This window comes from Larus michahellis, chromosome 2 (assembly GCF_964199755.1).
Source record: "Larus michahellis chromosome 2, bLarMic1.1, whole genome shotgun sequence".
NCBI lineage: Eukaryota > Metazoa > Chordata > Aves > Charadriiformes > Laridae > Larus > Larus michahellis.
In genome coordinates this window covers 25,517,583-25,539,879 of record NC_133897.1, presented here as the reverse complement: position 1 = coordinate 25,539,879, position 22,297 = coordinate 25,517,583, and the positions used below count along the sequence as shown (strand labels likewise).

Sequence of the window (22,297 nt, the reverse complement as noted above, 5' to 3'; positions counted from 1 at the left end):
GTAAACCCCCCCAGGTTTGCAAGTTATTCTTTGTAAGCGTATCTCTGGACCAAAAGATGAAGTGAAGGAACTCAAGAAACCCACTACAGAGCATGTAGCCTTGGGCCAGACAAACTCCCAGCCTTCTCTCAAGCCATTTCCAGCCCTCAGCAGGTGAGGAGGGATTAAAAAGACTTCCCTCTGTTATATGCAATGGGAAGAGGGCTGGGACGTCCCTTCTGCAGTAGTTCTTCGGTTATGAACGGTTCTTCTGCACAGTGATGAGCTGCACTGAGACACCGGTGAAGTGGGGGACTTCAGTGGTTCATGATCCCGCCCTTTATTGCAGAAGCGGGCACAGGAATCCTGGAGCATTTCTGAGGCGTGGTCGATAGCATTGCCATTTTCCATTACTGATTTTGTTGCATATCCCCGGCTGTAGGAATTTGTGACATAGAGGCAGCTACATTCAAAGTTATAATCTGACATTGAACAGCAACAGGTTAGAAAGAATCACAGAATTTCAGTGTATTTGGTAAAATGCTTTGAGTTTAATGATGTTGGCTGCTGACAGTTTTACTTTGACAAACTTTGAATAAACTCTAGTGCCTTTGAAGGAGAAAGACTGATGATCTTCCTTGACAGCAACCGCCCCCTTGGAGAGTTTAGACAGCATGTATGCAATGCATGAAGAGTTCCCTAAAAAATGTCTGCATCTCAGATGGTGACCCAGTCCATTTTCCCTGGTAATCTAAGAGGTGATTTGAATATACATGTTCAGTTGTCAGCAAAAATCTGTGTAAAGAAATCTAAGCTTTAATTATACCAGACAAGATAGCTGTAATAATCCTCATCCTTGTAGAATTCGATTTTGGGCAACCTGTCCTGAATTAGGCACAATAGATACCTAGAACAGGCTCCAGAAATCCAGCTTGTTGAGTGTGGAGTTGCCTGAGCTATCCAAGGAAGAATGCCAGGACTGAGGGAGAAACAGAATTGCTAATTTATGGACAGGAATTTGCCCTTGGGAACACACTTGGCACTAATAAAGCATCTTCCATTATGGGAAGTCAAGGCCTTTTACAGATTTTAATGCTTTGGGCTCCCTGACAACCCTTAATTTGAACTGTATTTTTAACCTTATTTTACTATCAGGATAGAAGTTATTTTATACAGTGTACTGGATCCGTCTGGGTTAACCTACAACGTATAGACCCATGGAAAAGCCATCCACAGCAACTGGAAAAAAAAATCTGTCTCTATTTTTGGTCTTAGGCTGATAAGATATCTTAACTGGTGTATCACAACAACAAGCATGGAAGAAATAATGAGAAATCTAAGTAAGCTTCTTCACAATCTTCTCTGCCTTGAAGGAAAGGAAGCTCTTCTAAACGTGTGCATGAGCCTAGTTCCTTAGCAGAGAAAATAACTGGCCAGAAACAAGACAGAAGAGTCTTGAACCACTGGCGCAGCTGGGCTGCTGCTGGCTGGACAATGTGGGACGTGGACACCAGTGCAGCGGCCAGCGCTGGCGCCAGCTTCTGGAGGCGATGTTGTCGAGTACAAATAAAAGGGCATTGAAATCCTCTCTGGCAACCAAGTCATGGGAGATTTTAAAAAACAGTGTAAAACTGATTTCAAGTTAGGGGGTTTCTACACAAAGGGAACTGGAATAATGGATGCACATGGTGCCTATATATTCTGGGCTGTACGTCTGTTTTCCATTAGTGTGAGATAATGTCTTTGATGGGTGCGTGTTTTAGTGGGCAGGCAGGATTGCGGATGGAAACCTGGGCTTATAAAATGGGGAGAGTGTTCACATTACTGATTTGGAAGAAGATTTGCTATCCATTGTCTTTTCCTCCCTCTGACAGCCCTCTGCCTCTCCCCTTCCCTCACCAAACACCCACCCGCCCCATACCCAGTCTCTGCAGGTGACCCCCCAGCTCAGGCTGGGCTGGCGCTCCCTGCCCGCTGCAGAAGGAGGTGGGGCTGCCACAGCCACAGTCACAGCCACAGCCACAGCCACATCCACAGCCACAGCCACAGCCCCCTCCCGCCTTTCCTGCTGACCTGAGCTCATGCTGCTGCTGTTGCTGCTGCTGCTGCTGCTTTGCCAGTGGCAGAGTCGTCCCCGTGCAGTGTAATCCCGGCATCCTTGGAGCATCCAGCAGCTGCCGGGCGCTTGCAGCCCTCTCAGGAATTTCTTTTTCTCCAAGTGTCTGACTACTCTTGATTCAAGGCTACTGTTTCCCATCGCATCACAGAAACACTGTAAGTATAACTTCTATTGTGGCTCTTTACTTATTGCCTTTGTGAAACTCACCTGTCTTGTACTGAATAGTAGGAGTTAGTAGTTCAAAGTCTCTGTGAGGCTTGTTGTGGTCTCTGCTCCTGTTTGAGGTGGTCAAATGCTTGGCATTTTAGTTTTTAGCTGGATTAAAACATTAAATCAGAACAACTCAAAAGGTTGGTGGCTTGCTGGCTGCTGTTTTCCTACTTTGTAGCTAAATTGCTAGCCTGTCCTCCCTCTAAATGCTGGTGCCTAGCGAAGTGGAAGTGAGAAGAGAAGCATTTCCATCCCTGCTTGTTTGCTGGAGCCAGTTTTCTAACAACCCAAGGAAGAGAAACTTTAATACATACTCATAAACTCTCAGGATGCTGAGGCAGATAATCCTGCTGCCTGCTGAAATGCAGCTGGCAAGTGTAGTTTTCTGAAGGAGATAGGCTGGGGTCTGTCTTATTCCCTTGAGTCCTGAAAGTGAGGTAAAGGAATACCTGAGTTTCGGGACCTCAGATGGCTGCAGCAGTGTAATGGCACATTCAGACTAAAAATCGTCCCAGAACCCTAAGGCGACAGCTCCTGTTTCCTGACCCAGCTTGGTATGACTGTGAACTCCATGGTAGCACTACAACTCTGTCTTCTTACAGGCAGTTCACGTGTATGTTGTATTATCTGTAGATCATCCTCTCTTTAATTGCATCACTAGGAGTTGCAGAGAGGACATGAGTGTGTTAACACTTTGAAGACATCGTAGGCTAACTTTTCATGTTGCCAGTGTCCAAAGATATTCCGAGGGGGCGAGCACACTTGCAATTCTGGCCAAGTTCCCAGTAAAATTTGCCTGGTTGCCCAAAACTTTGCCTTGAATCTGCACAAAGCCTCGCATCATTTTGTATTTGTATTTTACCTTCTGAGCCGGCATGGGGACTGGAAACGGTGGGAATGAGCCTGGTGCCAACTATTTGGTGTAGAACTAATTTAGGACACCAGAATAAGGGGCACTATTTGAGAGTCTTGACTGCCATCTTTTTCTCAGGCTTCTTTCCATGTTCACTTTTTTGGGTTTGGGTTTCCTTTTGTGTTTACTCTCCTCTTCCACTGCACTTTATAGGAAAATATTTATCAGGTGTTACAGTGATGTTCTGTCTAAACCTGCTTTGAGCATATGTAATATGCATCATAGGAAAATTGCAGCTTTCACAGAAGGAATCCATGTATCATAATGACTACTAATTCTGTAGCATTTGAAGTTCTTATTATGCCTCCTGTATTATTACTCTCTCCATCTCCAGTTCTCCAGATAGTTTCTGTTTTGCATATATGCTAGAAATAATTGTGCCAAAAGTTTGCTTAATTTTCTAACATAAGCCAGAAAGGAATATGCCTTTTTCTGGTTTTGCAAGAGCTACCGAATGAGTTCATAACCTGCCTGTGCTCACCCAGTACAGCGTAACGGTCTGGTTTAATGTTCCTTCATTCCCACCTTCCTGAGCTGGACTGCTCCATGAAAGACTGGCCATTTCTAACTCTGTTACTTGTTTGCAATCATTTGAAATAGAATACCACTAGGATTCTTTCAGCATCTGCCATTAATCTGATTTTACTGATGATCTAAACAGAGGAGTTTCAGGGAAGAAGTCTTGAGCTCAAGGAACAGTTCTGACTAGGCTTCGATCACATCGAACTTTCTTCTTCAGGTTTTCATGTTCGAAAGGGCATTAACAATTTCTAGGTGCACACCTAGCTCCAGCGTTAGGGTTCATTGACTGGTAGTTATGCCACGGTTTGAAAAGAAATATTTTCTGTAATCTGTATAAATCCTCTCTCGAGGTGTCCTTGAAAGTTCTGCGAGAATGAACTACATAACGTCAGAATCACCGATTTCATACACTTTCTTTCAGGTATCTTCTTGGAGTATGGAATTTGTATGGAAACGAAGGTGGTATCTTCAGCTGGGCTGTGTATTGATACTGAATTTGGCTTATGCCAATCTAGACTATCAAAAAGAAACTCCCGCAAGCCTGGGTCAAATTGACCATCAGTGCTGGGAGGTGTCGTCCCATGGGCTGGTGGAAATGAAGAAACTCAAGGTAGCAGATACAGTCATTGATCTCTGGGACTTCATGATGTTCCTGAAGGAATCCCCTAAGCCCAAACACAACGAACTCTTCAATGATTTAGCCCAGAACTTCTGGGATATGTACGTAGACTGTGTGCTCTCAAGATCCCATGGAATGGGCAGAAGACAATTAATGTCTCCCAAATATTCTTCCACATACTCACATAGAACTTTAGAAGGTAACTATAGGATATGGTGTTACTCTGTTATGTACTAACATTAAACCAAACCACTGTTCCATCCTCAGCCTTGATTGTGTAGACAACTCAATATACTCATTTCCAGTTTTCTGTCTCTACTTGTCCAAAGTATTTGTATCGTTTGATGGTAGCTACTTTCACAATACATGAGCCAAAAGTAGAGTACTACATTTCTATATTTAACAAAGTGTAAAAAATGTCGGGTGTGCATGTGGGAGTGTGTGGAAATGGATGCTGCATTCTCCGTTTATCACCGTGTGCATATATATGACATTACAACACTAAACGTTTCCTGGTACTTGGACTTCAGTCTCAGCTTTGGGGAATCAACCCTCTGTGAGAAGGGGAGCTCAAACCCCTGACCACTTGAACCCTGTTCTTCCCATTAAAACTATTGACACATAATGCAATCTCATGGTCACTGAATCATCAAACAGTGACAAATTCTGGTTGTTGTGGTCTGGGATGAGTCTGAACTGAGATCATTTAGGTGATTGGCTTTATATCTTATTAACCCATCCTAGATCTGTGTGTTTCCTTCCTCCTCGGCAATAGACTTTTTTCTGACGTACCCAGTCAGAAGTTCTAAGTTTCCAGACTGAACATGGAGATAATTTAATCCTAGCATTCCTAACCATATTGCTTGGAAAATAACTACCTTTCTTTCATAATCTTGCAGGGTCTGCTTTCACCAACCCATTTTAGGCCAAAAGGGGAGAAAATGAAGATACCTCAGCAAGACAACATCAAAATGAAGGAGCACAAAAGCACAGCATATACTGTAGATGCTTAGACAAATCCATTGGCATGGTTCAACCTATTTTCTTCTCTGTATAAAGTACTTAATCACTGCTAAACTGATACGTACCTGAGCTCCCACATTGTCACTTTTGCTTTCCTGTCTTGCAATCTACCAATGTTGCCTTTTTCCCACTGCATGTGTGAATGCCTTTGTGTTTTAAGCCAACACCTTTGTTCTCTCAGGTAAGCTTGTAAGTCTGAACCAGTGTCATATTTTTGTAGACGCTCATCTTTTCCAATAATTCTCTTTTCTAAAAGTTAATTTTGAGGGAAACCTAATATATTTTTATACGTTAGGCAATGGAGAAAATGTCAACAAACATATTTTATACAGTGTCCTGCACATACAATCAACTTTACTTTAAGAATTGCAAAAAAGTGTAACATCAAGCTAAAGGGAGGGATTACACCCATTGTAATGTCCTGTGCAGTCTAAACTTTGTATTTTATCACTGCTTAGTCTAGGCTATGGATTAATTAAACTATTTTTCTATGCAGGAAGGTCTGAATAGTAGTCATTTCCTTGTCTATTGAGATGTTATTTGCAAAACCACTACTACGTTACATTAAGAACAGTACTTTACACAAGACTGCTCTTTGTTTACACATTCATACAGGTAAATAAGGTGATACAGTTCATCCCTGTCATAGCAGGCAGCATCACAGTTGAGAAGAGACGCCGTGCATCAAGCGGTTTGAAAGAGTGAGAGACTGGCTTGGCTACTGCTCCCATTACAAGAAACCATCCAGCATGGGTAAGCTAATTCAGGGAAATTAACCGTCTCATAAATTCATTTCTCCTGAGCACAGAAAGCCTGAGAACAAATGGGAACACTCAGAGACGCTGACTGTGCTCTGCTTTACTCCTTGGGCTATGCAGCTTGTTCAGTCCCTGCTGTGTTCTAGCCTTTTATGGGATCCCAACTGGGTTTAATTATTGTAGGAAACAGACAGTAGCAGCATAGAAACCTTCATAAATAACAAGAAATCCATCCCAAATAATGCCTAGCTCACATATAGTTCATAAAATATCCAACAATTCTCATAGATTTGTAAATGTTCATTTAGGCAAATACAATATTGAACTGAATCTTGTAAAATATTTCTCCTACAGTATTCTGGAGAGGGTACAGAAGTAGTGAGAAATTTCTCCTCCCCATGAATATTACTGTAGGTTCCTGAAACAAAAAATATTTTAAATACACCTTTTCTTTTGAGCAAATAGAGGGAGTCATGACACACCCAAACCCAGCAGTTTCAGGAACTGATACATCGCGATGAGCAGCTGTTCCAGCAATATTCAGTTTATAAAGCTGTGTATTGTATTGCATTTGCAATAAAGAAAATGTCCTAACTATCATAAACCAGATGATAGATAAATAAATTCCCCTTGTTCACACCTACAAATAATTATATTCATCACCTACAGAAGCAAAAAACTATTATAGCATTTTAAAGGTTCCCTATATTAGTGATCTTTTAATTGAATACCAGAGCAAGGTATCCTATGTAGTTTTAAAAGCTCCATCTTTCCTCAGACTGTAAGTCTGTTTTAATTCTATAGGAGACAAAGGTGCTTGACATCTACCACTAATTGGCTCCAGAATGTTTGAACAATCTATTGCTACGGTGACCCTGCGGTGTCTGCCAAAGGGGCAGGTGATTGTGAACAACAGGAACACGGCAGCAGCAGCAAAACAAATCCCAGGTGGACATACCTGTTTATCTGTGACAAAGCCATGGGAAGCCAGCTGGCTACTCCTCGGGTCTCTACAAGAGGGATTAACAGTGAAGGGGATGATCTTTTCCTCCACCAGTACTCGGCACTCACTCTCGAATGCTGTCTACGCTGCTCTGAAACCTTGTATTAGTATTCATTTATGAAGTATAAATGTAAGCATTTTGCGAAATTCAGTCCCTTTCCTTCTCCAGCCTTTATTACAATTAACAAGAGCATGTGCAGCTACTTGCCTGCAATGTCAGGGGGTCTGTAGCAGAAGCACAATGCAGTGTGGGGAGGAATGCTGTGGGGTTCACTTTGAGCCTGATTTAAAGTTTTTACATAAGCATAAAGTGATTTCCAGTTGAAAGATCTTTTCTATCCATACCTTGGATACACTGCCCTGCTGTAGCTTTTGCTCAGAAATTGGAAGGACTTATGTGAGTCCTGTATGGGTTTTTTTGGAAAAAATGGGCCAGTGCCTTGCTGCCAGTAGTAATGAGTCACCCACACATCATGTATATGCAAGCACATAAAAAAAAAATCTAAATGTCACAGTCTTTGTTTTCCTAGTCAAATATTTAGTGTTTGGATGTAATTGTGAATAGACAATGGAGCATACTTTTTGTGACCCCAGTGTGTAGATATATTTTCACATTCTCCAAAGCAGTAATACAGCGGCGTAGCTGCTGAAGAGTTGTCTGAGGAACATAAACAACTGAGCAAGACTTCACTTGACACAGAGGACTTTAGTTAGATAATCCCTATATACCTTAGCTTACCTTTCTTGCTGGCAAGCAAAAAAATATGCACACAGGCTTGTTTAAGAAAACTTACTTAAACTGCATGCAGATAATTTTCGGAAAAAAATGTCATAATGAAATGAAATTGTACCTAGAATTTACCAGTTAGCAAAGGGCCAGTTTAAAAATTAAATTAGCACAGGTCGATTTAATTTCTCTAGCTTTAAGTACTAGATGACTGTCGTAACTCTACAATGTAATGTTTAACAGACCTGCCCATAAGAAAATGTTTCTGGAAACTAAACATGTGGAGATATCCCTAAAGTAAGTATAATTTCATATGGTTATTTTGTTTTATTTCATTATTTTCTTTGGGTTCTCCTTTTTATAGAATTCAAGTAGACATTTTTTAAACAAAAGTATCTGCCTTCATTTTTAATGCCAGCTCTGCTATGTCCTGTTACAGGGACAAACAGATTTTTAAGAGACGCTTACAGACACCCCCACCCCAGCCCATCTCTCTTTCAGGAAGGGAGTTGGAAACTAAGTTCTACCTGTTTAGCTCAAATTTATTTCCAATTTTCAAGTTGGCATTTAACAAAGTGAAAGCTTGTACTTTTCTCAAAATGCTGCTTATGGGTAAAAATGACAGACTGTGTGCCAGAGCCTGTATGTCACAGAACCCCTGGCAACGTCACGGCAATTTATGCCATAGCACTGGAGAGCAACTGGTTTTAAAATGAAGTAAAAGCCTCCAGGAATCTTGCTGTATTGTAATATAGAAGATTCTGGCTTTGCACAAGTTAGGAAAGGAGGCAATAGCTTTGACACTGAGTCATCTACAAAACGGTTTGAGTCTCACAAGTTTGTGTAGGTATTCTAGAGGTGCTAGGGTGGAAGAGGACGAGTTCTTACTGGAAACAATATGGGCAATAACCCAAGAAATAATTAGAATAGTAAGATCAGTTAAAGACCTGTGAGAAACCCGTGAGGAGCAGGACATTTCAGCGTGTCTCTCCAACAGGCTTGGAGAAACTGTTGGCACAGACAAGCTTCTTAGTGAGTCTTTAGATGAAAACTGAGAGAAGTCAGAAGTCCTGATGCTAAAGGCAGCAATTCAAGAAACAAAATGGACTTGGACAAAATCCATATGGGTACGGTATCCAGGAAAACAAAGAACTGAATGTGTTTATGTGAAGGTTCATTGCTCTGCTCAAAGAAAGAGATACTTAAACTGCAATGTGTGGAATGTGTTAACAAGGGATGGAAATCTAAGTAGTGGACCTACTGATAGTGGATCAGGGTAACCTGACACCAGCACACAAAATTATTGGACTCCACATACCTTTGTACCATACTGTACGGGGTACTTTATTAATAAATCACCCTCATGTTTATATTAGTTAAGACAAAATAGAATTTTACTCTCAAGATGTTCTATGCAATTCATCAAAGCATTACAAACAGATGTTATCTTGTATCTAAAATATACATACCCTTCACTAAAATATTAAAAGCACTGTTCAGAACACTATCTATTCTACAGGTACCGAATCTTTGTTGACCGAGTCTAACGTTTTAACTCTTTTGATGTTTTTCAAGGCTCCTTCATAAACAGAGGGCTTTCTATGAGCAAGGTCTGTAACAGCCAGTGGCCCTCCAATTAATTGAGGTGTACTTTCAACAGTTACTAAGCGACCAGATCCAATCTGAAAAACAAAATAAATGCATTGCTTGACATTCTTGTTAGCATTTAAAATGAGATGAGAGTTAAATCATGAACTGTCTTTCAAAAATATTATTCAGCTGGTGGAGATGCATGCAGAGGTTTCCAAGGTCCACTCAGACCATCCTTTATACTAAATTCACAAATTGTTCCCATCAGTACAAAGGAAAAGACAGAGTGGTTTTTCAGCAGGTACCTTTATGTACTCTGCTTTTCTGCCTTTGTGTCTGATTTTATGACTAGAGGAAAAGAAAATGAAGCCTTTATTACAATAGAAGTTTGCAGTGCAATGTTATTTGGATTTGTATATAATATCAGCCACAGTTTTTGTCCTCAGAATTTCAGTATACAGTGATACTTCAAAGAAAGAAAAGGGGACAGACCCTGTTTCTCTCAGAATGCAATTGCCTCTAACTACTGCTCCAGAAAATCTTCAAGACTGAGTGACACATACACTTTCCAGTCTCATTACTACTCTTTATACTGAATATGTTCAGGTCTTTGAAGAAAAATCCCTGAATGACACCTCTATCTTCTAACCATGACCTACTAAAACAAATAATGCAACTGTTTGAGTGCATGTGGCTCACATGTTTGATTACTTGACCTTGACTGGTTTGCAGCAACCATCTTAGTTTAATGTTCATCTCTCACTACTAAGAGCCTTTGGCAGAGAGGAGGGAAGAAGATTGTTCCATGAAAAAAATTGCCAGCCATATCTGTCATTTGTAATTCTTACAAGCAGTGTACCCAAGGAATTGTATCTGATGTTGCCGATGTGTGTTCGTTTTCTAAATACACTTATTCTGCAAAATGGACTAAGCTTTTCCTTGGTTTTGTCTACAGTTGTTGAAATGTTGATTATAGAGCCACGAAGATATTTTCTTGTTAAATTCTCTCCCTCCAAAGAAATGAGTAATCTTGGCTTGAGGTCCAAGTCTTCACAATAAAACCTAACAATGTATTTCTCTCTACTAACAATTTCCAGAATGCTCATGCTTATATTTAATTTTTTCAGATACTTTCTACAAAATATTGCTGATTAACAGTCTCACTGATATATGCACGTAACTAAATAATTTTTCCAGCCCACTTTGTCTTGCATTCACAGATGTGTCCCTCTATATCCTTCAGAAGTTTAGGGCAAAGATAATTTTATAAAAATCCTAGTCCAGCACTCTGAGACCATCCCTTTGCTTCCTATTAAGCTTCTCCTTTCTTCATCACATCTAACATGAACCGCTTCTTTTCTTTTTCAGGATATAGCCACCTTAGTTGTCATTACTTATTCATGACAGAGAGCCCATAATACAACCTCTTGCCTTTGTGCAAGTTTGAAAACAGCACGTCATGTTTTTAATTCCTTGTTTCTCCTTACATGGAAGAGTAACTTACAAGCAACCAAGAAGCTATCCCTCCCCCTGAAATCCTCCATAGCACCCACAGAAATCACCCAGTTAGCTCAAAAACAGTTACTGACTGTAATGGAGAACCTCCTGTGTCTTACACCAACTTGTCAAAACTCAACATCTAAATATGCTGTTACACCTGAATAAGATCTTAACAATGGCTTTTATTTTCTCACACTTCAATGAACTGATAGAAATTAAAAAAAATAAATCTTTTCTGCAGATGCAATGACTTACTTATCTGCAGACAGCCAGGAACACGTTTACTGACAAAGGACACCTCTTTCAATGTATTAGGGATCACACAGATTTAACCAACAATAAATGAAGGAGGTCTTGACCTCAGCAAGGTTTTAATGAAAGGCTGTCCCACAAGAGGTACATGTCAAGTAGCATAGGGGCCATCTTGCCCACATGTTTTATGAGTAATTTGCAGATCCGAATCTCATTCTGACCAACTATGAAGTTGTCTGAGTATATGTCAGAAGGGGAAGTGGTGCTTTGCATGAGATACAGGTTCTTTCTTACATACTTGGAGCTTGTCAACATAAACATCATTAAAGGAAGAGGCGGTGGCAGCAGCGCGTATACAGTCAGAATAACCCCCAAACCACTTATATATTAATGAAAATATAACAGCGTCATTACTTACTGTTGTAATTATTTATTTACTTACTGTTGTACCAAGGCCTTTAATATCAGTAGAATGGACTGCTCCGTTTTGAGTCTTCGATTTACATCTGGAAGCCTCTATTGATTTTTCCTGAAGCCTTTTTGCTTTCTAAAGAAGATAGTTAGAAAAAAGGCAAAATTATTTTACTCAGAATGAATTGTATCATTTGCACTTGTTAGAAAATATACAAACAAAATGACAAAATTAATGTGATAATTCTATTGCCCTTTAATTTTAAGTACCCTCCCTCTGGTTTGTGACTCTCTCTTGTACTGGGGACCTGAAAACAGCATAAATGAACGTGGCTTCACAGGGGCGAGAAGGGAATAACCACTCGCTATGACCTGCGGGATATATTCTTTCTAATGTAGCCATATATGCTGTTAGCCTTCATCACCACAAGAGCACACTGTTGCCTCATGTTCCGCTTGTCACTCCATACACAGTACACATCTACACAGCCAGTCAGTCCCCAGGCTGTACTGATGCATAACAACCTGTGCTGGTTTTGGCTGGGATAGAGTTAACTTTCTTTCTAGTAGCTAGTATGGGCCTATGTTTTGTATTTGTGCTGAAAACGGTGTTGACAGTGCAGAGAAGTTTTAGTTAACTGCTGAGCAGTGCTTACACAGACTTTTCTGCTTCTCACCACCCCACCAGTGAGTAGGCTGGGGGTGCACAAGAAGTTGGGAGGGGACACAGCCGGGACAGCTGACCCCAACTGATGAAAGGGATATTCTATACCATATGATGTCATGGTCTGCATATAAAGCTGCGGAAAGAAGAAGGAAGGGGGACACATTCAGAGCGATGGTGTTTTGTCTTATCAATTAACCATTACATGTTGATGGAGCCTTGCTTTCCTGGAGATGGCTGAACACCTGCCTGCCAATGGGAAGCAGTGAACAAATTCCTTGTTTTGCTTTGCTCACGTGCATGACCTTTGCTTCACTTATTAAACTGTTTTCATCTCAACTCACGAGTCTTCTCTCTTCTACTCTTCCGATTCTCTCCCCCATCCCAACAGGGGGGAGTGAGCAAGCAGCTGCATGGTGCTTAATTGTTGGCTGGCGTTAAACCACGACACAACCTTAATACATCCCAGATGCATGACTTCACATTTTCTTTTTCTGAACTGCATGAACTTTCGGTCAGACCATCCCTTCAGCTTGTCAAGGTCCTTCTGAATAGTGACCCTACCTCCCAACATATGGATTGTTTCCTCCAGCTCAGCGTCATGCATGAATGTGATGAGGCTGCATGCTGATCCAATATCCAAGTCATTAATGAAAATGTTAAACAGTACCAACCCTATAATTAACTCAGGAATATCACTCAAAACTGACTGCTAGTTAAACTTCAGTCACTGAGGAAATTTAAAGATTTCCTTCTTGAAGAATGTTCAGCCTTCCTGGACTCCTTTGCCCTGCAAGACTGCCTCCCAAGAGACTCTGTCAAGCAGTCCCCCCTAAACAGGTCATAGTCTGCCCTCCGAAGTCCAAGGTGGCAGTTCTACTAACTGCCCTCCTTACTTCTCCAAGAATTGAAAACTCTATCATTTCATGATCACTATGCCCAAGACGGCCTCCAACCTTCACATCACCCATGAGTCCTTCTCTGTTTGCAAACAACAGGTCTAGTGGGGCGCCTTCCCTAGTTTGCTCACTCCACAGCTGTGTCAGGAACGGCTCCATATCCTCCAGGAACCTCCTAGACTGTTTCCCCTCTGCCGTATTGTATTTCCAGCAGGCATCTGGTAAATCGAAGTCTCCCACGAGAACAAGTGGTAGTACAGACATACACACACATACAGACACACACCCTCCCTCCAATTGCAAGTGCATAAACAATCTTGATCCCCAATTTGTGACTGTAATCAGAAGAGCAAATCATAGAATCATAAAGTCATAGAAGAGCAGAAGAATCAAAGCTTGCGTAGCTTTGCCAATACATCTTATGGTTCATTTTTCTATGTCTGCGTGAATATAAAATTTCCTATAACTTCTACTTTGGATATCCTCGTAATTCATTACGAAATGTGTTCGGAATTTCCCAATTATTATAACTACACTGTGAGTGTAAATTTTGCTGTGTGACTCAGATTTCTTACCTTTAGTGCCTCATAGTTTGATGTCCGAGTCAAGAAATTTTCCCAAGATTTATTTACCATTTCTTTCTGCTTATGGATAGCTTGGATCTGTAATATAAATGAGATTTACAAGATGCCACATGGTCCTATTCTCCTGAGCTTTTCTGAACTCTTTGCTTTTGCTGTTTGGATAGTATGTTCACCTATGCCCCTTCAGTTACCTTCGCTTTTCGCCCTCAATTGAGGTTGCATGATAATGTTGTAGTAATGTACTTGTCCCTTAAAGACTTCACTTGTGCGCTGCCTTTACAGAAAAAAAGGGTTACCTTCTCTGTTGCAAACCAATTTTCCCCCAACTCTTTCAGGAATACTTTCTGTATATTCTCACTCTCAAATGCTGAATAACAGAGATGGAACCAGTTCTAGTGACAAAAGTGCAGGCGTCATAATGCATGACAGTCACTCAAAAACACTAGCATGAGATTTTAGACAACTGGACCAATAGATCTTCTCAGAAACAGGAGAGGATGAGACAATAGATAAGCAAAAATGCCAAATGTTTGCCTTATAACCAAAGCTGGAAAATGTCCATACCTGCTCACTCTCAGCATGCTGGGAAGCACAAAGCACTAGTTTATGAAGTAATGAAGTTTTGTGAATATTCAGCCAAGGGAGCTTATAACGGAGGCTTATATTTCATTTTAAGATGAAGATGTAGTTTTAATAGGTACTTTAAATTGTTATCTGCTACAGATGAACACAGGTGCAACTCTTTTAGTAAGATAATGATCATTTCTCATTACACCATTGCTGATGCATCACTGATGATACTGCTTCATTTTTTCACGTTGCTTTCTAAATATTGGCAAAATTATACAAATCGGGAGAACCGAGGTTAACCTAATTTAATTTAATGTTAAAATTTTACTGCTGAGACAGATTAAAATATCTTCAAGCAGGCTACACATACAGAATTCTCAACATTATATAATAAGTATTTAAATACTCCTTGCCTTACCTTTTTATATGCTTTTTGCTCCTCTTGGATTTCTTGGTGGTGTTGACTTTCAAGCACTTCAGTCTGCAGAGCAGCAACCATTCTTCCAGTATCTTCTGATACCTCTGAAATAACTTTCAAGGCTTCTTCATCCAACCCAACAGGCCTGAATTCTTCCTTTAGTTCTGCACACAGTTCATTCCAAACTTCTCCAACCTGTATGTGAAACACACACCACACTATTTGATATTTATCTCTTTTTTCAGTTCCAATTTTTCAAAATATAATAGAGCAACAATCTCTCTTTTTATTGTTGTTTCACTTCCCAGAATTTTAATGCAAGGTTAGACTTCAGTAATGCTGTGCCAAATTCATTCATGGTAATCCTCCCTAAGCCTTTCTAAGCCCAAGCTTGGCTCCACAGAGCAGTAACAGGAATGCTGATGATTATAGAAACTCAGAAGAAATACAGATAGCTACAAGATACCAAATCACAAGAGCGAAGTGTTGTGTCCTACTGGCTTCTTCTGTAAAATCTCAAATTGTGCACATTATCAGGGCAAACTGCAACACAAGACATAAACAGAAGCTGGAATTATCAACTAAAGATCCAGTCTTGCTAGTTCCTGAACACTTCAAGCTCTCACAGACTTTGTTCCTAAGCAGAAAATTGCCATAAACCGAAGTATCTTTTGAGTAGGATGGCTCCCACAAAGCTTGTTATCCTGTTCTTGTTTCCTACAGGCACATCACACTTAACTTTTGACAGCATGGATGGATACTGCATGTGGGTACGAAGATGGGAAAGCACAGAAAAACCCTTTATCAGAAGCGTGTTTAATGTCATTTTTAATAGCAAATTGCGTCCCCTCACCCTCAACTGACCTTACTGCTCAAAGAGGTAGTCCTACTCTTTAGACCGCCCCCAGTTTCTTACTCCTATCTTGGTGCATTCCTGTTTCTTGAGCTGGCAAACAGTGAAAACTATTTTTTTCTGAGTTATTTTTAACCAGCGTTGGTTTCTAGTCTTATTTTCTATGCAGTCACAAACATTTGTAGCAGTACAAAGGAAGAGTCTGGGGAATGCTGGAATCATGGAAGTGGGACTGTTTATTTTGATGGTAAATACTGGCTTACACTCTGTGAAACTATAGGTGACTTATGACACAGGTGACAGCTTTTGAAGGTTTATTTGTTTGTTGTATCCTAAGATATAGTTGCTATTTTTACAAACGCAGATACAGCAGTAATATTTTCTTCCTCAATACTCACTTTAAAGTCAATATAACGCCGTATGATAGCAAGTGTGACAAAATCCTTAGCAGATAGGCCAGGTAAGTTTTCAAAACCTAAAGGAATATTAATCATGTCAGTATTAACAACATGATGAATTTATCTTAAAATATAATGTTCTAAAAAAGATTCCATCTTATTTGTCATATAATCACCTGCAAAATCTTCATCACACGTACACCAGTCGTCACTCTTCTAATCCTGAGCAGGCTTTTTGTGATAAAAAACCTACTTTCTCTGTAATAAAGTCACTCTATACTAACTCTTTACTTATGAGTGTCTCCAGTGAACTTCCAATCACCTGGAAAGCCAGGATAGTACTGCATTTGCTATGCTTTTGTGGTAAGGGTTTCATCTTCTGTCAAAGCAGACAAACAGTTGAGCCCACAGGTCACAGTTACTAAAGAAGCAATTCAGCACAAATAGAGTTTGCTTTAGCTGCGAAGTAGCCAACAGGAGAATTGTATTACGAGGTCTCTAGTACTTTGTTTCAAAACTGTGTAATGAGGGTCTCCTCCATCTCACAGATTTGAGCCTTGAGCATAACGACTCCACCTTTTAAAAAATATGTTTATAATACATGTAAAAGAATAAGGTAAAGAAGTATGGTCGTTGAGACTATGCCTCAAACCCCATATAGTCTATCAAATCTCATTCCGGACTTCATCATACCATCTGTGTGGTAACTGGGAATGTAGCATCTATCTACCAAAGTGTAATTGCATCATGTTTTGAAGTTCAGAAATACCATAAATAAAGACCAATTAACACTGGTTTTCTAGATCATCATGTTATAGGCTGTTATGGAGCATGACTACAGTCAGAGGAAGATGCTGAGAAAAGACTATAAAAATCTTTCCATTTTTTTATTATTTACTTTCCTGCCATTTCAGTACTTGCAGGAGATGTTACTATGTATATAACTAACATAAGAGGTATGTGAATATAGGAGAAAGCTGGAACAAAATCTTATGCCTTTTTGCTTTAATAAAGAATTTAGCTGTGGTCCAACATTTAACATAATTAACACTAATAAAAATTAGTAAGAACCTGGGTTACAACAGAGGAAGAACTGGCTATAGTTTATTAGAGAAACTATAGGATGTTTTCAAACCAGGTGGTTCTCTAGGTTACCCAGGGAACTGGTTGAAGCCAACTCAGAACAGTTACTGACCATCTTTGAACCTGTGGAGGATGGACTTGAAAAAACAAACATAATGCCTATTTTTAAAAGGGGAAAAGGAGAAGCCAGAGAATATCAGTTCAATTCAGTTCCTGAAAAAAGGCTGAAACAAATAATTAAACAAATAATGTTTATGCAGTTAAGTGGCAACAGTGAAAACACTAACATCCAACATGAATTAGTAAAAACAAATTATGTCATTCAACTTAGCTTCTGCCTACAGCCAGATAAGAAATCTCAAAGATGTGAAAGAGTTTATCATGTATCTTGACTTTATTTAGACAAGGGTCTAATCTGTACGCATATTGTATGCAAACAACATAGAATTAGGAGACACTGCAGCATTTTGAAGGAAAAGATTAGAATGCAAATTAATCTTGCCAATCTGAAAAATTATCTAAATCCACAGAATTCAGTAAGGACAAATAAAAAATTCTAAATGTAGGAATAGTCATCTGTACAAATCCAGGATGGTAGATGACTGTATAAGATCCTAAGTCAAAGGAGCAAACAGTATCATGCCACTGTGAATATAGCAATTGTTATATTAATGTCAGAATGTTTATTTACAAGATGAGGAATGTAGTTCTATTTGGCTGCGAGGCTTCTGCTGGAGTACTGTATTCAGTTTTGGGATAGTACAGATCAGGAAGAATGTGAACCAATTGGAAAGACTCAAGAAAGAAACAAGGAGAACAACTAGACATTACGTTAGAAAATGAGATCTGTGAGTAACATCTGTAGAAAGTAGCATTTCTTAATGTAGGGAAATAAAATTAAATGTAAAAATGTTAAAATATGTGAAAGATATATTATGTGGGGTAAAACAAATTACAGAAAATTTCTACCAAACTTTAGGTTTACTTTTAGGAAAAACTCTCCCTAATGGTAGGGGCAGCAAACTACTGAGGAAGTCCTGAAATCCCCAGCAACAGGGACTTTTAAGAACAGGATGAGCAAGCATCTATTAATAACAGAGTGTTGATGTATCTCGAAAGATTCCTTTGATATTTTTTTTTCATGGTGACTTTGTTGATTGACAGTGAACAAATTCAGTTCAATGACAAATATGACACTGACAAGGCAATTCACTTGGCTTACCTAGCTTGCATAATAATGAATAAAGTTTTGCCCGTATGTTTTCTGAAATTTCCATGATGGCAAAGCTGGGACAGTTGGCAGGAATGGGGATGACCTCTTGCTGTTTCTGGAAGCTGCTAGCAATAGGTCTCTTCATGTCTAATAATTTCAAAATACAAAACAAGAGTGAAGAATGGTGTTCCCAAAGCTATCAAACCTAGAGGAAATGCCATCTATGTAAGGAAGCATGAGGATCTTTAACATACAGCTACGGACATATTCTTCTCTGTGATGCCTTCTCCAAAAGAAGGCAGTTCTGTCTTTGTGTATGCTATGGAAATCATTTTGATAGTTTGGCCAGGAGTTTGAACATAATTTGGGCCAGGAAATATTAATCAAGATGACTAAAGATCTACAAGACCATAGGACTCTTCTTACTTCTTTTTACAACATATAACAACACACAATGCCGTCTGTGGAAAAAATTAAGTAGTTTAACTGTCCAGCATTAGGAAAGTTGTTCGGGCTGTCCTAGTCACGGCTCTGTTCATTACCCGGTTCATTCTCAGCTAATGCAGAAAATGCCATCTAGTGGCCGGACTCTAACGAAATAGATAAAAGGTATTTTGGGTTTGGTAAGAATTACAGCATAAAGCTGTAAGTATTGTAATATATTTTCATCAGGCTTCAGACTGCAAAAGCAAATACTGTCTTTGTTTTACCTTATTCAGTGGAACTGCTCACAGTTTTACAATCAACATAAGACTTACCAACAAGCCTTCCATATTGATCACGTTTGACTCCTAGATCCAACTCCTCCTGTCTCCATAACTGTATTAGGAGGTTAGCTGCTGTTTGATCTTTCTCCCCTCGCCAGGTACTGATGTGTGAAGGGGTTTTAGGGTTGTCACAAAATTCAACCAAGATTCCAAGAATTATATTGCTCAGGTTCTTTTGCTTTAACTTGGTGAAGGGAAAACAAAAAAATGTTTTAAACTGTTAGAAAGACAATGACGTCTACCTTAAAAAAAATTGAGAAATCATGTAATATGTAATCAAGTAACTGCAAGCTTTTCATCACAACTATTTGAACAAAACTGGTGTATAAACTTGTAAATCTTTCAAGTTTCTGAAATCCTGCCATGAGAAGTTCTATAAATCAAGGGATATGAGTGGAATGAGTGTAGGATCATGTAAGATGCGCATACCTGTGTGTATAGAACTGGTTTTGAATACATGCCTCCAGGCTACATGTTTGAGAATGTACTACTAACAAGATTTATTTTTGTAAGAAAAGACTCCGAAGGCAGTGCCTGAGCGGTACCACACAGCACCTGTTCTATTTTGTGGCCGGATCTTTTGACAGCAGCTGAGGGTAGGGGAAGGTCTGTAGCCTCGGACTACCAGGGCATCAGAGGCCGGCAAGAATGAGGAGGGAATGAAACAAGGAAGGTGTGTGTTTATGTTGTGAGAGGTGAAATGCCTGTGCCAGCTCTATGTCCAAGACTCATAGAAGTAGCTATACATACAAAATATGTGTACGAAGTAACTTTAAACATCAAAACTTTTAAAGCCTAGAAGTGTATACTAACTCTGCTCTTACTAACTTCAATATGAAGAACTGAAGTGCTTTTCTAAACAGAGATGCCATCTGAAATAAGAGCATAGTTTAGGTTTTCTTTTAAAAAAGAGTGTATTTTTGGTAAATTTAAAACTCCCTCTCTCAAATACTTATTATTAAAAAAAAGGTACATGGAAAATCTGTCCAATCATTTCTGAGTGGATATCATGGTGTTTGATTATCTTCCTATCTCAGGGAATTACATACACTGGTCTTTTTGTAAGTATTATAATAGTCCTAGGAGATACTATTAAAAAATATGCAGTTTTCCATGTTGTTTTACTGCTCTTTCATTCTGTAACAACAATAATAAGAATACCTACTGCCAACAAATCCAGAAGGAGAAAAATGCCCTGTTTTTCAAGAAAATAATCTTCTGCAATGTAGCATCCAATGACACAGGACCTTAAACAGAAATAATTTCACTGTGCAGAAACAGTTTTATGCTTTAGAACATTTCACAAACATTTCATTTATTTTACTGAATTGCATAAATATATTTTGTATGCGACATGCTTCGTACCTTCAGGGAGTAGAAAAATCATGTTTCACATCCCTTTTCATTTACACTGTATAGCTAAATATACCCTACTTGACTGCTCTTTCTTCTCTTGCAGGTGGCACACCTCCCTTGCAGCAGCCCAAGAAATTTGGCAGGTTCACAATGAATTGGATTAGAATAGGGATTTCAACTAAAACTAATGCAGTAAGAGAGGCTAAAATTTAGCTAGATCATGTCCCTGATCTGGCTTATTGCAGGGCTGTGTGAATATTTCTGCCAGCAGAATCAAGGGGGTGAGACAAGCAAGACTGTTTCTTTTGGCAACAGTGTTTGCTTCTCCCAGCTTAAAATGATCATAAAACCAACATTCATAGAGCTATTGCTTCCTTCTCTCATTTCCTCACTTACGGTCATTAGCACAGAAACTGAAGGGATTTCCTGCATCACTGAACCCAGTCTTTTCTCCCAGACAAACGTATCAGTTGGATTTCTATATATTTATCAACCTCTGCCTTAAAGCAAATTAACTTTTGTTTATCCTCCTATGTATTGGTGTTCACTGATAGCAATCTTTTAAAAATTTCTAGTCCAATACATAGACAGTTTGCAAATACTACTTCTGCTACTTACACAGTTTTTAGCCAATATTGGTCTATCCTTGCCTTCTGTTTACTTCTCTGAAATTATTTAAAGACTCTAACCATACACCTCTCTCAAAAGTTTTAGACTGCTATGTAGGTGCTTAGGCTGTCCTACTGAGCCCTTATTTAGAAGAGAATATGTGCAAAATATTCTGTTTATTTTGTATCATTTTTAATTAGTCAAATTGTATGAAGGATTTTAAAACATTTTAAATAGAAAAAAGGCCTTATATGTGCAGAGAAAAGCTATAGTACTGCAGACCTAAAATACAAGATCTGCCATTTTTAGGAGTTACTGCCACTAAAATACTTCTTTACTAACCACAAGCAGTCGAGTGCAGTGAAGAGGAGACGATTATGGCCTAATCCGCTGTATAACTTCTTTGGATCTATCTGAATGAATGGGATAAGTATATCCACTCCTTCATAGCTGAAGAGTTCCTGTTGAAACATTAATTAAAGCAATATGTTCCGTAAATAATATTTACTAAATAGCTATATAAAAGAAAATACAGAGGAAATTGAAAAATTTAAATATTTATAATGTAATTAATTTGGCCCACTTGTTAGAGCAGCATATATTCCTTATGATATATGTAAGAAAAAGAGATTTTCAGTTTTTCCAATCTGCTAATTCCATTCGTTAACACACTTTCAAATAGTCATTTAAAAATTATGTAAATTAGCAATTAAATAGGTGAGACACTTGCTAGTGGATTTCTAAGTGATTTTGCATTTTAACTGTCACTGTCACAGAAAGCACTTATCAGCCCTGACATGTTAGCAATGAACTACAATTGACATTTGCTTTTTAATAATAAAAAAGCAGTATCCTATAAATGAAAATATACCACGTTTTGACATTTTCTGCACATGACAAGACAGAAAGATACATACCTTTCTGTGGAGATCATTTTCACAGAGTGCAGACAAAAGAAATAATATATCAGCTTCGATTTCCAATAGAATGGCATCTTCTTTCTCTTTAGATTTGTTTGCTGCATACTTTAGGATGTCTATAAATGAATATATTTTATACACATGAATGTCCTATACACATGTCAGAACTCTATTACAGCTGCTGTTTTTAAAAAAAAATCAAATTTACACCAAGAGATTTTAAAAGGAATCTACTTATGCTATTTGTTTTTATCTCCTGTGTTTTCTAACACAGCACTCTGATGCTGTAGTATCATGGACTTTACTCTTGGTGACAGTTAACGATAGCAGCTTGCAC

The 22,297-nt window shown here is 39.0% G+C and overlaps 2 protein-coding genes across 4 annotated transcripts in view; one reads left to right on the top strand and one right to left on the bottom strand.

The window, feature by feature from the left end:
- Window positions 1-4,179: 4,179 nt before the first annotated feature.
- On the top strand, window positions 4,180-5,287 carry FAM237B (family with sequence similarity 237 member B). Its single transcript, XM_074573435.1, has 2 exons — window positions 4,180-4,561; window positions 5,262-5,287. The coding sequence occupies exons 1-2, from the start codon at window positions 4,180-4,182 to the stop codon at window positions 5,285-5,287; spliced, it is 408 nt and encodes a 135-aa protein (XP_074429536.1).
- A 3,902-nt stretch (window positions 5,288-9,189) lies between these two features.
- CFAP69 (cilia and flagella associated protein 69) overlaps window positions 9,190-22,297 on the bottom strand; it is a 28,210-nt gene continuing 15,102 nt past the window's right edge. For 2 of the 3 annotated variants that reach the window (XM_074573432.1, XM_074573434.1), the window contains 10 exons: window positions 21,958-22,076; window positions 21,383-21,501; window positions 20,241-20,322; window positions 19,067-19,259; window positions 18,318-18,455; window positions 16,013-16,089; window positions 14,762-14,956; window positions 13,765-13,851; window positions 11,658-11,762; window positions 9,191-9,555 (listed from right to left, as the gene is read on the bottom strand). In XM_074573432.1, the coding sequence (XP_074429533.1) occupies window positions 9,382-9,555; window positions 11,658-11,762; window positions 13,765-13,851; window positions 14,762-14,956; window positions 16,013-16,089; window positions 18,318-18,455; window positions 19,067-19,259; window positions 20,241-20,322; window positions 21,383-21,501; window positions 21,958-22,076 (1,289 nt within the window). In that variant the 3' untranslated portion in view covers window positions 9,191-9,381. Of the gene's footprint in view, window positions 9,556-11,657; window positions 11,763-13,764; window positions 13,852-14,761; window positions 14,957-16,012; window positions 16,090-18,317; window positions 18,456-19,066; window positions 19,260-20,240; window positions 20,323-21,382; window positions 21,502-21,957; window positions 22,077-22,297 lie in introns of all 3 variants that reach the window. The other variant, XM_074573433.1, reaches the window with a different exon arrangement.

Coding starts and splice junctions, on each gene's coding strand:
- FAM237B (XM_074573435.1), top strand. CDS start 4,180: ATGGAATTTGTATGGAAACGAAGGTGGTATCTTCAGCTGGGCTGTGTA. Junction 4,562..5,261: donor CTCACATAGAACTTTAGAAG/GTAACTATAGGA, acceptor ATAATCTTGCAG/GGTCTGCTTTCACCAACCCA.